The sequence below is a fragment of the Eubalaena glacialis genome, chromosome 9 (genome assembly GCF_028564815.1).
Source record: "Eubalaena glacialis isolate mEubGla1 chromosome 9, mEubGla1.1.hap2.+ XY, whole genome shotgun sequence".
NCBI classification, from domain to species: Eukaryota; Metazoa; Chordata; class Mammalia; order Artiodactyla; family Balaenidae; genus Eubalaena; species Eubalaena glacialis.
This window is the reverse complement of record NC_083724.1, coordinates 3,955,714-3,972,985: the sequence shown is the minus strand read 5'-3', so window position 1 is coordinate 3,972,985 and position 17,272 is coordinate 3,955,714. Positions and strand designations below refer to the sequence as shown.

Below are 17,272 nucleotides of genomic sequence, written 5' to 3'. Positions count from 1 at the left end.
CCATCCAGAAAGCTGCCTGGTCCACAGACATGGCCCCCGAGGTGCCCCCTCGCCCCATGTCTCCCCCCTTTCCCACCTCCACTGTTTTGGTTCTGTAGCTGGTGTGGAGATCTCTACACCTTAGGAAATCACCCCAAGACCAGCGATGGGCAGGCAGCGCACTGCCCGTGAGTGAGGATGATCTAGGGGCCCCTTGGCATCTCCCAGGTACTCACGGGGCTGCCTTTGGGACCGTCGTCTCCGGGAGGGCCCTTGGGTCCAGGGGGTCCAGCAGCACCAGAAGGGCCCGACTCACCCTTCTCTCCCCTTTCGCCTTTGGGTCCCTGCGGGGGAAAGGCGGGGACCGTGTTCCCAGAGCCAGCCTTGCGGTTGCCTCGAGCAAGAAGCTGGCCGGAGGTGTGCTCCTCACTGGCATCGGGTGGGAAGGGAACACCCCGACTGTGGCCGGGCCTTGACCCCCGTGGGCGCCAGCAGCTTCCCAAGCTCCGCCAACCCTCAGCAACTCCCTGGGGGAGTCTGGCTCCACTGGTACCGTGAGGGGGCCTGAGTAGCCCACTGGCTTCCCGGGGCCTCTGAGGCCGAGACTTGGCTTCTAGGTGGGCAGGGTTGACTCCTGACGAGACAGCAGGCAGCGCGGACCCCGAGGGGCTGCAGGGACCCAGACCTCCCACCCACTCAGTGGTCCTCAGGTGGAGGGAGCCCAGGAGACCTCTGTCCACCAGCCGTCTCCTGGGCCGGAGAGCCGCCCTCAGGGGGGCCTCAAGAGATGGCTCATCCGACCTGCGAAGGTCTGAATGTTCCAGGTCTGGGCTGACAGGTGTTACGGAAGCCAGCAAGAGGGCCTGGAGCACCAAGGACGGCTGTCCTGGGTGTCCATCGCTAACATCTACGCACACACACAGACACACACGTGCACGCATACACGCTCACTCCCCACAACACTCCCTCTCTTTTCCAGCAAGACGGTGAGGTAGGCACAAGAGGAGACGTGACTCCCATTTCAGGGATGGGGAAACTGAGGCAGAGCAGGAGCCTCCCACCCAGCACCCATCCACGCCACATCCCGCTCCTCCCCCAAAGCCCTCCCACTCACCGGGGGGCCCCCTTCGCCGGGAAGGCCAGGCTCTCCAGCTTCGCCGGGCTCACCCTAAGGAGGAAACGTGATGTGATTACAGCAGCGAAGAGAACAGTGGTTCCAGCGTCAGGCATTTAGCAAATCGTCCCTGACATTGGGCTGGGGGGGGCGGGTAGGGGGCCAGGGGTGAGACGCGGTCACTGTCCTCTGACGGCTCCCAGGACTGGAGGAGAGACGGGTGAGGGACCCAGGGATAAAGCGGTGACAGTGACATACACAGGCATGTGACACACGCAGGGTGGGCGCGGAGGGTACGTGGGGGCATTAAAGATGGCTTTCCCCAGGAAGGGATGCTGCGGGTGAGTTCTGGAGGACGACTGAGAGAAACCAGGTGAAAGGGGGAGGGGGACAGCTAGGCGGAGGGGGACAGAAAACAGCACAATATCCTCCGTTTGCCGGCAGGTGGGACAGAGCAGGAAGGGCGAGAGCAGTGGCGGCCGAAGCTGGGACATGCCCTACGGCGGGCGGGGAGGGCACGGGGAGGGCACGCTGCTCTGAGCAGAGGTCGCACACCATTCATGCGTGGTCTCAGCAGGTGTGTTTCTCTGTGATTTTCCTATCGTAAAAAATGAGCAGCGATGGGAGACTTCTTTCAACTGAATGGCCTGATGTCAGAAAAAAAGTTCTGGAATGGTGTGAAAGGAGTGCACACACAAGGGAGCACATCCATCACCTTCCTTTTACCCCCAAGGAACTGGGATAAGTGCTTTAAAAGTAGCGCAACCTCCTGGGCCCAGGTGGAGTCAGACTCTGGCACCGTCTCGCCCGCCGCACACACGCACGCAAGTAAGGCATGTACACACGTGTGCACGTACATATGTCCAATGTGCTCGCGTCATCTCCAGGGCCCAGGCCCTAACATTAACCAGATCAGATGAAGAGGACCCGGGGCTATGAGAAAACAGGATTTGACAGAAACGGGAGTTGAAAAGGTAGCAACTACGCACTTTAAGGAATAGATAACTATGTCTGTCAGAGCCAAATCTCAGAGGAGGAGGTGGCGGGGCCTTTGCTGGTGGTTGTTATCATTTGGAAAATCTCCTGGGTAAGGGCAGGGCTCCCAGGTCCATTGCACACATCTTCTAAGTTTCAAAATGCATCTGGCAGGAATGGCCCAGCAGTGCACCCGGACACCTCCGTGTATGCGGTGGACACATACACATGGGTACGTGCACGTGTACACGCACGCGTGCGCACGCACACACACACACACACACGCTCGCACGTCATACAGCAGGACAGTGACGGGGCGTGAATCACCTTCTCTCCCACTGCACCAGGATTGCCTATTCCACCTGGGGGACCTTGCGGCCCGTCAGCACCTGGAGCTCCGGAGGGTCCTCGGGGGCCGGGGGGACCTGGGGGACCCTGAGAGAAGAAGAGCCATTGAGCCCAGAGGAAACACAAACGTCTACCAACACAGCAACCAGCCACCACGGCCAGGTCTCCACGAGCCGGTGCCACTCACCATCTGCCCCACATCTCCCGTCTCGCCCTTCTCTCCTGGAGGTCCCGGCAGACCCTGAGAACAGGAATTCATCAGAAACTCGGCACGTGGGCGCGGCTCTATCCCCCCAACACACGACTTTCACTACCTCCCCAGCAGGACCCCACGCCGAGCATTCAAAAGCCTCGGGAATGTGCTTTTCAACGTACAGCTCCATATGAGCACGTCCCCCAAATCCCAAGTTGCAGAATTAGTGCAAGGAAAGCATTAGAGAAGTATGCAAAGATTTACTGACAAGGTGCTTATTGAAAGTGCCCCATAAAACAATAAACCCTAATGAGCCACCGGCAGGGAAATGTTTGAATCAATTATGTCACCACCATATGCCGGGACACAAGGCAGTAACTGAGAGTCACGTTTTCAAAATAAATAAAAAAGTGATGTGTTCAAAGAATATTTAATGACATTTGACACGACGTGTAATATAAAAGGAAGTGGGAAAAGCTGGATCCAAACTTTCTATACATGCAGCACGATCCGCAGTTTGCAAAAACCAAATAGAATTATGCACGTGCATGTGTGTGTGTGAGCACAGGCGTTTAGGAGGTGTGGAGAGGCACCACCACGCGCTGAGAAGCCATTTTTGTTTCCTTTTCTAACAGTTTATCTGTAGTTTCCAACATTTCTACAATGAGCAAATTCACAAATGTCACCGGTTAAGAGAAGTGAATATGGGTGTGTGTGGAATTCTGAGAATTCACAGCACTTCATGTATGGAGAAGCCCCTGAAGCCTCACCTTAGCAGCTGCCCCATCCTTCAGAAGACAGGAGGGAGGAGACAGGAGGGCAGGGCAGGGCAGGGGAGGGGAGGGGAAGGCGTCGCAAAGATGCGGGAATCAGCTGACGTGGACCCCCAGCCATTGTGCAAACTCTGTTGTTACCTGCAGCCCCACGGGTCCCGGGGGCCCGGGAAAACCTCTTGGACCTTCATCACCTTTCTGCCCAAAAAGGCCCTGCTGGCCTCGAGGACCCGGCTCGCCGTCAGCTCCCTACAGGGAGATCGTTGAGCATGGTGAGGGCCAGGTACGGGGCCACATCAGCTCGAGGGCTGGGGACTCTCTGATACTCACAGAGGGGCCTGGCTGTCCGATGGGGCCTTGCGGTCCTGTAGGCCCAGGTGGACCCTGTGGGGAAGAGACACAGAGTTGTTTCCTGAGTCACAGCTGAGGCCGAGGGAGAAAGGCCAGTGCGCGCGGGGGCCCCGCAGCCAAGGTCATCGGGGCTGCACCCACGCTTGGCCGTCCTGGGCCAGGCTGCCGGCTCTGGAATGCGTGATGCTCTCTGTTCAACCCTGAGCATGTGCTGTCAGGGGCAGGGGCGGGGGGCGGCCACACCGACGTCCCGCCAGAGGCCACCGTGCATCATCTCGGCCCCCACCACACACCCATGACACAGGCCCCAGAGGCCCCGTCTAAAAACCAGGACCAAGATCACGTGGCTCATCCGTGGCCGAGCGAGGGACTGACTCCGAAGTCCACACCTGGCACCACGATGCCTGCCCCCAAGTGTGTCCCCAAGCACATTTCACTGTTGGCACAGGGAGCGCGTGAGAGAGGCCAGCATGCTGTCGCTGTCCTGGGGAGCCTGGCCGGGTCAACAGGGACGTGGTCACTGTCTGCCTGGGAGCAGACACGCCTGGCGAAAAGGTCCGCAGTGCAGGCCTCCTTCCATGCCCCCCGGGCGGAGCTGCCAGCCAAGTGGCAGGGCGTTTGCAAGAACGCACCAGTATTACTAAAGCAGAATTTTTTTTTTTTAAGGGAAAATTAAGAGGCATTTGGTCAGGGTGCTGCCTCTGTTGGAATATCCTGCAGCCCTCAGCATCGGAGGGCGGTGATTATGTCTGTGGGACCGAAAACCTCAAGGACAAAAACGCTGAATTTGCTTTACTTCACAAAACCCACGAGTGCTTTCTGCTCATCTGTTAATAAGGGATTCTCTTACAGATACATGTTACATGCATACATGTGCGCCTAACACATATCTGTGCATGTACACACGCATGGAGGCACATGCACACACACAAGATTTCAACAGGGAAGGAAGGCCCGAAGCCCAGCTCTGTCCCATCAGTTACCGGTGTGAATGTGGTTATGTTATAATGGTTGTTCATGTCAGCGATGAGTACATGCCACACCGAGCACATGGCCCTGTGCCGCGGCTCCACCGGTGGCCCTGCATGTGGCTCGTGTGGCCCCTTACCTGTTCGCCTTTGTCTCCCTTGCTCCCCTTCTGTCCCGGCTCCCCGATCTCCCCCTGTGGGAACATATGAAAGACCCATCAGACGGTCCAATAATCATTTGCACGTTATCTGCTCCCCTGAATTAATTTTTCTTGGAGAGTAAGAATAATCTCCTCTCCAGGGGGCCCTATAACTTTCCTAAGAAGAAACGTTTCCATATATTAATTTGATTTCTTTTTTAATAAGAGAACTAAAAGAGATGAGGCCTTGGTCTTACGCTTTGCAGGACTGTACCAGATTTGAAAATGTGATAAAAAATCATAATGGAAATATTTACTTTGTCAAGTTGGATGACATGACAGTATAATAAAGACAACTCAATTACTATGCTTCCAAAGTTATTAAAATCTCTCCAGTGTTTCTGCTGCACAGGGCTGTCTCCCACCCTGAGAGGCAAGGCATCATCGCTGCAGAGGTGACAAAGTCGGAAATGTCACCGGAGAGTTCTCATAAACAGAAAGTTAAACCGAAGAGAGAAATTTCACTGTCTTCATTAAATGGAGGATAAAATACAAGCTATGGCAGTAACAGCGTCAGGATTATAAAGCACGTTCTTAATGGAAGGGGGCCTGGATCACTGAAGTGGAGACATTTAAAAATAGACATTGAGTAAAACCTCATGAAATCGGGCTCCACAGATTTAGAATTTGAAACGATTGAGAGCATTTTCCCTTGCTCTGGCTGCTACAGCAAATGTCTTTGGCAACACCAAAACTACACAAGAGAAAAGCAGCATCTAAGTCCCCCCAGACATGTCGGAGATCTCATTTATTACCATTATTTGTGAGCTATTCCGAAATCATCCACTAACGCCAAGAACGTTGGATGGCAGCACGGGGTCCCTCTGTCGCCAGAGCCCCTACATCGCCTGCATCCCTTGGTTTAAAAGGAACGCCCCCCCCCCCCCCGCCGGCTCTGACCTGCCAGCACTGGCCAAGCTTGGCTGTGCGTGGTCCAGGTTGGGGGACTTCTCCGAATTCTTCTTACCTTATCTCCATCTTCTCCAGGGGGACCCACAGGGCCAGCTGGACCAGGGAGCCCCACGGGACCCTGTAGACCGTCTCGGCCAGCTGGGCCTTGTGGACCTTTCTCGCCCTAAAGAGGAGAGGAGATCCCTGTTCAAAGGCAGCTCTATGGCGGAAACATTCTGCCACCAGCTCATCCCCCACAGAGAGGCCCACAGGCAGGAAGTGGGCAGTTCCTGGGCAGGGACCATCACCACAGTCCTAATGGATTTCCCTTGGATGCACCGAGGGTGGCTCCGAGTCTGGCCTTGTATCACCCCTTCCCCTGCATCTCTGCATTTAATCCTCGCCCATCCTAGGAAGGGCTACTCTTTTACAGATGGGGAAACTGAGGCTCGTTCGTAAGCAGTAGAGCTGGGATTCAAACCTCGCCAACCAGATTCCTGGGTCTGTGTGCGGGATCGTCCAAGCCAGTGGCCAGGAGGGCCTGAGCTCCGGCCTCGGCCAACTTGCTTACTCTCCCGATTCCCTGCAAACACCCTCCCTGCAAGAGCACACAGACCTGCACATACGTGCGCACACATGCACACACACACACACCCCCCTATCTTCCTTTCCTCATGGTTTTGGTTCATTTTCCTATTTGCCCCCTTGGTCATCTCAAATGATCCCTACTGAGTTCTTGCTCAATTTTACCAGCCACGTTCCACCCTGTGAGTGGCTGGAACTTTCTCACCCAAGCCGGGATTCCCTTCTCCCAGCAGAGGCACAGAACGAGGCGTGGACATCGGGGAGGGGACACGGGTGGGAAAGTGCACAGTCACACAGTCACCGACTTCAGCTGGCATCCCCTCCTGCCCCCTCTTCCCCTCTCCTCCTGCACAATTCACTTCCTGCTCTTCGATTTAGTTTGCTCTGATTAAAGTTCTTCCCCAATTAAGCCAGAAAATGCCCAGGCTGACCGTGGCTCACAGGGAACCTTCCTGCCCGACATGACACCTGACCTTTGTTTGACCTTTTCTTCTGCAGCTATTCTGGAAGCATGACAAGCTTTTCACAGGATGATGCAACCCTGAGAGGTTTCTGCTCAAGTATTTACTCTCTTGAAACAATGAACTCAACCGTTTCCAACCGCATTTGTGTGTGCTCTACATGCACCCAGCGCCCGACAAGAGGCAGGGTTCTGGGGCAGAATTCAGCGGGATCCGTGTCCTGGGAGCCTCACGGGAAGGAGCAGATGCCATCAGAACTGCCGATGACACACTGAGCGGATTCTCCGTGGTGCCCACGTGTCCAGCGTGGTTCCCATGGGGAGTTCTCGGCCGGGGAGGCAACCAGGGCCCTCTTTCTACCCATGCGCCATGAACAGGGAAACACATAAGAAAAACCACCCCTTCTAACAGAAATCAATCCACGCAGGTGTCTTAACTCAACAGGACACCATCCACGTAGCCCGTTCCCCCGGAACTCGGGCTCCTATGACATTCAGAATTCGGAAGGGAGGTCTGAGCTGGAATTTGTCTCCACGGCTGACTGAATGCAGGGGCAGGCGGGCGTTTCCAAAATCATGTGGCAGACATCAAACGTGGCCGGGGTGAGGGTACGTCCAGGCAGGAAGGGGCATTCTGGGGAGTCGTTTGGGGAAGGGGCTGGCGGTTGGCTTCCCAGGAGGTGTCTAGACAGGAAGGGTCTCTCTAACCCCCTTCATGGAAAGCAAGACTCCAGACCCCCTGCCCCTGAGCTTTCACAAAGCCTCCAGGTTGCGGCGATCACACTTGGTGTTCACTGGGAGGTCGGCTGTCAGGGGTCTGGGTGGAAGCTGCTTATCTGCCGGTCATGTCTCCCGTCCCTTCCTTTCTCCACGTCTACCCCCAGACCAACAACGCAAGCACCACCCCAAATAGCCACTTTTCCCAGACACTGACCAGCCGTGGGCCCAGGCCAGGGGGCAGGCGGCTGTGTACACAGCAGGAGGCAGTGGCCCGTCCACACAGGGCACCCAGAGCCTGGACCGGGGCCAAGGCCACGTTTGGACACACTGTCTCCACCCCTCCCCGTGCCTGCACGTGCTGGGGCCCAGATGCGTGGGTGTGACCGGCCGAGCCTGGCCCGGACGCTCCCCGAACACCCCTCCAGCTCAGGCAACTCTGGGAAAGAACCTGGCCGCCACTGTGATCGGCCCTTGGACCTCAATCAAGACAGCTGGGCACACACCACAAACTGCCCCCACCTCCCCAATCCTGCAAACCCCCAGGGAAATGCCTGGGGAGGGGACAGCACAGGGGCAGGGACAGAGCTCCTTCGAGGCAGTACTTACAGGAGTTCCTTTCTCCCCAGCCGGCCCGGGAGGTCCCTGGGGCCCAGGTCTCCCTGGAATTCCGATGGGCCCAGCAGCACCGGCCGGACCTCTCTCCCCTGGAGATCCCTGGGGCGAGGCAAGAAAGTGGTTTATTTCAAAGGCTCTCCAAATGCATGGATACAACTTCCTAAAGCACCGCCTGGTCATACCACTCACCCTCTCACTCTAGAGCCCACAGTAGCTCCCCAGGGCCCCTTGCAAACACAAACTATCTGGTCTAGCGTTTGAGGCTGTGTTTCTGACCCCCTCTTCGCTCCCCAACCCGTAATTCCACGTCCCTCTACAGTGTCTGAGAACACATCGTCCCTCCGTAAGTCCTGGCTTTGAATGACCTCTTCTGGCACCCACTCTGCCCTTTGGGGTCTGCCTGCCACAGAGCGTTCACTTGCTGCCCTGCCCCTCCACGCTGTACGTTTTACAGGCGAGGCTCTGGCCCAGGGGCGGGGCTGACGGGTGGGCACCTGGACTAATTCTAGGGTTCAGCATCGAGAGACCCCTGCTGCCCGGGGCGTCGTCCTGCTCCTGGCCCTTATCACAAGACAAGGCAATATTTTCATTTCCACCTGACTTCCCCGTCATTTTCCCTCTCAAATGGCCCATAACTCAGGGGAAGGGGGGTGGTCATTTCATGGTCCACCCTCAAACCCAGCCAGGGGCCAGGGGAAGCTCCTGAAGCCCCACATCTGTAGGTGAGTGAGCGGGCTGTCAGATGGGCTCATTTGAAGGGCAGGGGGAAGTAACGCAGATGTCGCATTTCCATAAGGAGCCAGGCAAGAACAGGGGGTCCGTGGGCGTGTCTCTGGAGGGTGGGCACAGCCTCTCGCGGCCCCTGATTCCCCCAGACCACAGCCCAGGGTCTGGAAACTCTGGATCTCCAAGCCTCTTGTAGCTAGACTCAAAGTTGGGGGGGGGGCCACCTAGGTTAACAGACAGCACAGCTCTGGGGGACAGGCCTCCCACCTGTGCCGGGTCACCTCTGCCTTGGGCAGCCCCAGGCGTGCGGACAGCCCAGCTCTCGAGGCCGTGGAGCTGTGTGTCCGTGCCCATCCCGGCTGCTCCGGGACCAGACCCACGTGAAGCCTCCTCCACAGGCTGGGGGTGCCCATGCAGCCCTCCTCCAAACCGCCTGGCTCTCCGGCTGTCCTCATACAACACGTCCCCGCCCCGGCCCTTCGTCACCGGCTGCCAGCTCGGGCACACTGTCTATGTCCCTCCCAAGCCCAGCTCCTCCACCACAGCTTTCCCAGGACCCACGCGGGGCCAGGGCAGGCGTGCGTGCTCCCCGGGCCTCGGGACGCCCGTCTTGCCTGCAGAGCAGGTTTGGAGGCAGAGGGTGGGAAAGAGGTTCTGTGCTGAGCCAGCACACTCACCGCGGGGCCTGGCGGGCCTGGGGGGCCTTCACTGCCTTTCAGTCCAAGCGCCCCCTGCAAAGCAACAAGATGTGGGCAGGGCACCAAGGGGAGACGCCCCCCCGGGCTGGGCAGCCTCCAGCTCCATCCCCCCCGGCTGGCCCCTCACTCACCACTGGACCAGGAAGCCCTCGGTCCCCGGGGAAGCCACGTAGCCCTGGGGGGCCATCTTTTCCAGGAAGGCCGGCGGGGCCTGGGTCACCCTGAAATCAGAGCCATAGATGAGTTTCCGAGCGATGCCCAAGACCGGGGTGGACGAGGAGCTGGGCGGGGCCTGGTCTTCCAGATCAGCTCGGGACCTGGGTTGGAGGCGGGGCTTCCCCAGGCACTTGGCTTTAAAAGGAACCCCTGAGTCTTGACTTGAATCATTGGTTGGCAGGTCCACGCGCTGGAGTGCAGCCCAAGCTCACACCCGGGGGCCTGTGCGGCAGGCTGGCTCTGCGTGTGGCTTGGGGACGGATTCCGTCCGGGACTCCAGCCGTGCTCCATGGAGGCCCGGCCCCCCACCATGTCCTTCGGGGCCACGATGGCTGAGCCGGGGCTGAGGGCCCCACGTCTGCCCTTCTCATGTATCTGGGGATCCTCGAAAACTGGGCTCAGGGGAAGGAGTCCGTGGCTGAAGCATGGGAAGCGTTGCCTTGAAGAGGACTTGCCGCTCAAGACACTTGTCTCAAGCCTGAAACTACATATTCTGAAAAGATTCTCCACCTGAGCATGTACCTTCCCTGAAGTTCACTAAAGCTTTGACATCTTTCAGAATTTTCTCTGGGGTCCAACATGGCAGCATATCGGTCTTCAAACCAGCATGCCCTTGGCTTCCTTTCCAAACTCAGAGAGCTCTCTTTGTGGCCAGACACCTGGCTCTGTATTATACACACACATATGTGTGTAGTTTTTCAAGCACATACATGTGTACTCAAGCATATATGCATGCATGCATACGTACGTGTGTGTAATTTTTTCACTATTTGATTACTTCTCAAGTTTAATCTCTTGTATGTGGTCACACAAGGGGCTGGAGAGCTTATCTTTCCTGTGTCCCTCACTGAAAAGCTGAAAAGGGGAAGGCTGTTCATTTTTATGCTAAAACACAGAAAGTTATAACCACCAGCTTGGGGTACCCAGAGTGGGGATAGATATTTTTAATATTTATTCTTTCACCTCTTACAGTGGGCAGTTTTTTAAAGGGTTGCTTTCTGCTAAATCCCATTTAGACACATGAATTGTCAGTTTTATCCGTTTCTGGGAACGGGCGTGGGCAGCCCAGGGAAAAGGCGGTCCCCAGCCCCTGTCACATCCATCCGGGCGGCAGGTCTGCTCAGGCCCTCCTTCAAAGCGAGCAAAAGCTGAACTAAGTTCCCGGTTTGGGGGATGGATTGGCACGACGAGCATCTGCCTGAGAATTACCCACTCTTCAGAGAAAAAGCAGACCAAAGGCCGAAATGGTTCCTTGGGAAAGTCCACCTGGCACGGAGGTCCCGGCCACTCACCTTCGTCCCTTCTTTTCCGGCCAGGCCCGGGAGCCCTTGTTCACCGGGGGGGCCCGGGGGCCCAGGGTGGCCACGCTCACCCATGGGACCAGTTTCTCCCGTGGGACCCTGTTGGGAAAAGTGTGTCAGCCATAAACCGTGTTCGAGGGACACGCAAGGGAGTAACCTTCTCTTCCTAAATCTAAGGACAGCCTGGCCACAGAGGCAAAGGACCGTTGCAAGCCCACTAGACCTCCATATTCCTCTGAAAGTCATCTCCCTCCGGTAAAGATCCAGAAAGGTCAAAGCGAACCAGGTGGGTGATGTTCAACAGCCACTGCCTGGCCCTGTGGTCCTGTGTCTCCTCCCCAATGAAGTGGGGCAGGGCCTGCGTTTCCCAGGGTGTCACAGGGAAACCAGTGCAGAGAGGGGGAGCGGGGAGTGTGCCCGCATTTCCCGGGTCAGTATCTTATTCACTGCCACGTTCAGTGGGAACTTTCTGAGAAGCAAGGTGACTGTGCCGTTTTGTGGCTCTGAGCCTGCAAGCCCATCCTCACATTGATCTGCGGGCGATTAGAACAGCAGCCCTGGGTACTGGATCCAGGGCAGGGAGTCAGGCTGCATGGACACCTAGGGCTGGGCTGCCCAGGGGGCGGAAGCCAGACTCCCGAGCCAGCCTGGTCTACCCACGGGCCTGGCAGCCCCCATGGTTCTGCCTGCTCCGTTTATGTCTATGTCAACAGATCACTCCCCTGCTCTCTGCACCTGGTCCCCTGCACGGAGCACATCTCTAAACAAGCACTACGGGCCTTGTGATGCCCTCTTGGCTGCACCCAGACCTTGAGAATGGTGGGGAACTTCCGTCCCGAGCGTGGCTCTCTTTCCTGTGTGGGTGGGGACCCAGGACGACCAGTGACACCAGGGGATGCTGTAACTCACCTGAGGGCCGACCACACCCGGTGGGCCTGGAGGGCCGGTCTTGCCTTGGAAACCCTGCGAAGAGAGAGTTGGCACACTGAGATGGCGAAAGCGGCCCAATAGAAGGCTCGCCCCCGCCAACCCTCACCCCACCCCCAAACAGTGGACGTCCCAGCCTTCATTTAAAAGGGCCATTTCTCTTGTTTCATTTTGCATGAATTTCAGGAAGGTCGTGAAGCCAGACAAGTTAGTTTCACTAGCTGCTTCCCATGCTTCCCATCGCCCTGCTTTGTGCTGAAAAATATATTTTAAAACCGTTCATCTTTCTAATGTCACTAAGTATTCATTTTCGGAGCAGACTTGGTGTCCCCTCTCAGGAGCCACCTCTGGGCTGTATCTCGTCAGTGACTTTGTAGAGACTGTCCTGCTTCTGTCACCAAGGCTCCCGGGGCAGGGCAGGTGGTTTCACTACCGTGTCCCCCTGCACTGGTTGAAACTGGGACGCGGTGGGGACTTGCAGCTTTCACAGTGCGGCAGCTGGGAGATATTCTTAGCTCGGTTCCACAGGCATCTCTTGCTTCTGTTTTGCACAGTGGCACAGAGGCACCCGTCCGGCTGCACTGCACACACTCTCCTCCAGAGGAGAGGGCTGACAGCAAAGCAACGCGAGTTTAATTTCCGGCACGTCTACAGAGCACGGCATGTGCCGACAAGATGCTATCTGCAGGTGCCATGCGATGCTGGGGAAGACGGCAGATGCTACGCCCGGGAGGATTTTAGAGGAAACTCTTAGAGTCTGGAGAGGGAGGTGGCTCGTTGAAAGCCACAGCGAGAGCTGCAGGGTGAGCTGCCCGCGGGGCTGACGAGCGAGGGCCTCTAATTCACTGCACGGCGGCCAGCGTGCAGGCGACGGAGGCTTCACACTCAGCCGCCGGACCACACAAACCCACAGCGGACTCGGCTTCTCGGCAGATTCCAGGAGGGCTCCCTTCTTCAGGCCCAGCTGAGCCGCATGCAATGGACTAATACGGCCATGGTCAATGCAGCGTTCCCCGTAGGCAGCCTTTACAAGGTCAGAAACAAGGAATGGTGGACAGGTCGAGGGCACCCCCCGCTCGGCGGGCCGGGCAGCAGTGCCCAAGTGGAGGCAGGAGCCTGGGTGTAAGGCAAGAAAGGCCCCCCGCATGGTCCACTGCGGGGACGGTCCACGGCTGCTGAGGCCGGGATCCGTCTCTAGCCCCTCCTGAGAAACGGGCTTTGCGGTTGCACTTAGGAGATGCCATGACCTCTCGTGTTTCCGGCCTCTACAGAAAGCACAAGTCAACACCCCAGGGAAGACCTTTCTGGAGGCGTCTGGACTGGCCCGTGGAGGACATGCCACCTCAGGTGGGTCTGGATGGGGGTGCCCCTGAGTCTACGGGGGCAGCCGGGCAGGGCAAGTGGAGCCGGGAAGAACCTGTCCTACTTTCCCAGAAAAAATAAGCAGCTTAATTACTTTGCCAGCCTCTTCCCAGAACAAGGCAGAGGGGGAAAAGCACACACTATGCAAAACCTTCCATCTTGTCTCCTCAGAAAAGCATTAGAGAAAAATATGCAAAGCTAGGAATGTTTTCATCTTTCTCTATAAACAAAAGAGCAAAGTAATCTCCATTTATCAGCCACGGAGCGCTGTGCAGAACGCCGGGATGGTACAGTTAGAAGACGTTTCATCAGAATGAACCAAAAAGGGACAAAGGGATTTTTTTAAGCAGTCACCAAGAACATATTAAATGTGCCATGCAAAATGCCCTTTCACGAGGGGATTGCTCTTCCTGGGAGAGTCCGTCAGAGACCTTTGGCCACAAGGACACCGGGTGCAGAGACAAGGGGGGCTCTCGGTCACTCTCCACCAATCTGGTGACAAGGACGTCACCAGGCGCTGTGAGTCCCCAACTGTCCAAAGCCTGGAGCCCCAAGGTCACAGGTTTGCCCACGCACGCCCTTCCGGGGCACAGGCCTGGAGGGGACACAGCGTGAAGCTGGGCTGAATCCCCAGTGGCTCCCAGGACCAGATCGTGATCACATTTCCGATAAATGCTTTTCCTTGAACTAAAAAATGCGGGTGTCCTTTAAGTCCAGCTGACAAAGGCTGGAACGGGCATTGCTACAAGTCAGGGCAAGGTCAAGGAGAGCCTGTGACAGCAGAGACGCTGGCCCTGAGCACAGCCAAGGGCCCAAACTCCACCCTGACTGGCCACCTGTCCTCCTTCCTATAAAAGGGGACTTGGAAGGAGCCCTCCAGGCCCCCTGCCGTCAACCCCGAGGCCGGAAGGGCCTGGACAGACAGAGCTGGGGGCGGCATAAAATAACCAAACGACAAACGGAGAATCTTCCCAACTACTTTTCCAGATCAGATGCGCATAGAACAAACCGGCCACACTCAGACTGCTGCGGGAGGAAGGAAAGGCGGCTGCGCTAGGTTTTTGTTTGTGTCACGATGGTTTCACGTGTGACCTTGGACCAAACTGGCCAGGATGAACTTTGCAGCCGGCGCCTGCCTTTGCACACAGAGGTGTCACAGGGTTGCTGCCTGCGCTGGGCTCTCCCTGAGGCCACAGAAGATGGCCCGGCCCTCAGGGGCTTTCCCGAGGCTGACCGCCTCCCATAAGCTGATGGACAGCGAAGGCCAGGTCCCCCAGCCCTGCCCATACTCACCGTCTCTCCTCTCTGCCCAGGGTGTCCCGGGAGCCCATCCTTGCCCGGGGGTCCCTGAAGAAAACAAAGGAAGGAAGTTTCATTTTGTTCTGAGACACACACACCTTCGGGGTTTTGTGCTACACCAGGCGACAAAAGCTACCATTTCATTTCCAAGGTAATGACGGCAAAGTCACGGTGTGACAAGTACCACGTGGGACCCAGGGTCTGGGCACCGTCCCCTTGAATGCTCACAACCACCCCGAGGGTCACCGTCGTCTCCCACGGGGAGAAACCAAGGCAGCGAGAGGTCAGCAGCTCCCTGAGGTCCAGCCCGTGGGAGGTACAGGAGGATCAAGTCCATCTGTTTCAGAAGCCAAACCCTTCCCTAACCCCTGCCCCCAGGCCAGCGCTGTTAGGCAATAACTCCAATCATGAGGGGTTTTTCTTTCTCAGAGGAAATATATTGTGTCTGTTGTGAGTTGAATTGTGTCTCCCCCAAAAGAGGCTGAGGTCCTAACCCCTGGAAGCTGTGACCGTGGCCTCATGTGGAAATAGGGTCTTTGATCAGGTCAAGGTGAGGTCTGAATGGATTAGGGTGGGCCCTGATCCAGTGACCGGTGGATAGAGATAGAGAATTTGAAGACACAGAGGGACAGAGAGGCCAGGCGAAGATGCAGGCAGAGATCCGGGTGAGCACTTGCAACCCAAGGGCGGCCGGCAGGCGCCAGAAGCTAGGAGAGGCCTGGGACGGATTCTCCCCAAGAGCCCTCAGAGGAGGAACCAGGCCTGCCCACACCTGGATTTTGGACTTTGGCCTCCAGACTGTGAGAGAACACATTTCTGTGGTTTTAAGTGACCGGGTGTGCGGTCATTTGTTATGGCAGCCCTAGCGCCCTAAGACAGTACCAACTAGAGAATCGTGATGGTCTAAATGAAAGAGGGGTTCGTGCTCCCCAAAAGCAGCTCTCTCCAGCCAGAGCTTCCGGGCAGGTCACCCTCCCCACCCGCCGGCTGCCAAGAGGCCGCTGGAGTCTCGGGGAAGAACCAACATCTCTGGGAAATCCTGGGCCAGCCCCACAGGGAAAATGCAGTACTCACCGGGGGACCCTTTGGTCCAGGGAACCCCGTGGGTCCTTGGGGTCCGTTGGGTCCCTGAGGACAGAGAATGGCCAGTATGAGGACAGACATCTCCCCAGCACGTGGGGGGCCCAGCAGCCCTCACCATCGGTTCTCTGAGCACAGGCACCAGGCACGATTTATCACTGCTCCCCATGACTTTTTCTCTATTTTTTCCAGCCCTTGCCCTCACCGATGTGAAAAGAAGTCCAGTCAGGGGACGAGGAGGCCAGGTCACAGAGCAAGGTCCCTCGGGGCAGCACGGGCCCAGGACCCAGTGTCCTGACATCTCAGCCACTGCCCCCCTCCAAACCCCAAGGCAAGGGCCAAGTGGATGGGCTCTCCATCTCCAACTGACAGAAGACTTTACTCCCAGGGAAGGCTACCTCTGACCCCCTTTCCATTTTAGGAAAACCCTCTCCTTTGGCAGAGTCAAAGGCTAGCCTCCCTCTCCCCCGCCCACTGAGGAAGAAATGCAGGGGGGCTATTTAAGGCAGGCTGCTCTCCTGCAGATGTTCCTGGAGATGTTTCCAGGATGTCCAGATGCTTACCCGTTCACCCGGAGGGCCGGCCGGGCCATCACCTCCAGAGTTGCCCTGGGAAGGGAGGAAAAGATCAAGAAAAGCTTATTATTATTTCTACTATTACTATTTTTCATGAAAAGACTCTGGCCCATGACATCATCAGAAGTTCAGAGTCACATACAGCACGTGTGCCCTTCTGGAGGTTCACCCCACCGGATTCTCAGTAAAGAGCCAGGCCACGGCTCCCAAAGGCCACCGGTCCCCTTGCTTCTACAGGCACACCTGACACTGAGCCGGCATCCCCGGGGCTGTGGCATTCCAGGAGAACACTCTCCCACTGTGGGACAAAGGCCACGCTTCCACCAGGGGGTGCAGCCCAAACTCATGAGAAGATGGGACACAGGCCCCATACCAGGGCCCACCCGGCACCGGGCAACAGCTGAGTGTTAAGTCAGCCTCCGGCGAGCGTGATCGTGGCTCAGAGCTCGTCAGGGAAGGATGTGTGTAGCCCCCAGGCCGGCACATCTGCCTGGCTCTGCACCTCGGCCAGCAGCGGGCCCATCTCCTTCGCAGGAATGCACTTTGCAAATCACATCCTGGACAGGACAGGACAGGACCAGCCCGCCTGGCCGAGGTTTGTTTCCACACTGATGGCGGCCGGGTTGGGGTGGTGGGGGGAGCGGAATTGGCTTCAAGGCCCCAGGGTGGGAGGAGGGGTCGAGAGGATCTTTCACCGGGGCAGGAAGAACTTTCTTTAGAATCCCAGCAAAGATGTCTCTGCAGCTTCCAAACCCCTTCTCAAGAAAAGAAATGAGACCTCCCCATCAGAACTAGGGCAGGGGGCGGGGGGATCTGTCCAAAGCCTGGCTGGGCCTGACCTCCTGCAGCTGCGGGGCTTCTGGCTGGAAAGTTCCACGGGGGGATGGCCCCGGGCAGCCTCTGCCACGTGACTCAA

At 57.2% G+C, this 17,272-nt stretch overlaps 1 protein-coding gene across 3 annotated transcripts in view; it reads right to left on the bottom strand.

The window, feature by feature from the left end:
• COL5A1 (collagen type V alpha 1 chain) overlaps positions 1–17,272 on the bottom strand; it is a 159,650-nt gene that overhangs the window by 24,631 nt on the left and 117,747 nt on the right. For all 3 annotated transcript variants that reach the window (XM_061199681.1, XM_061199679.1, XM_061199680.1), the window contains exons 35-50: positions 16,345–16,389; positions 15,776–15,829; positions 14,696–14,749; positions 12,023–12,076; positions 11,105–11,212; positions 9,728–9,817; positions 9,576–9,629; positions 8,164–8,271; positions 5,869–5,976; positions 4,842–4,895; positions 3,713–3,766; positions 3,524–3,631; positions 2,604–2,657; positions 2,396–2,503; positions 1,094–1,147; positions 216–323 (exon numbers count right to left, since the gene is read on the bottom strand). In XM_061199681.1, the coding sequence (XP_061055664.1) occupies positions 216–323; positions 1,094–1,147; positions 2,396–2,503; positions 2,604–2,657; positions 3,524–3,631; positions 3,713–3,766; positions 4,842–4,895; positions 5,869–5,976; positions 8,164–8,271; positions 9,576–9,629; positions 9,728–9,817; positions 11,105–11,212; positions 12,023–12,076; positions 14,696–14,749; positions 15,776–15,829; positions 16,345–16,389 (1,215 nt within the window). The remainder of the gene's footprint in view (positions 1–215; positions 324–1,093; positions 1,148–2,395; positions 2,504–2,603; positions 2,658–3,523; positions 3,632–3,712; positions 3,767–4,841; positions 4,896–5,868; positions 5,977–8,163; positions 8,272–9,575; positions 9,630–9,727; positions 9,818–11,104; positions 11,213–12,022; positions 12,077–14,695; positions 14,750–15,775; positions 15,830–16,344; positions 16,390–17,272) is intronic.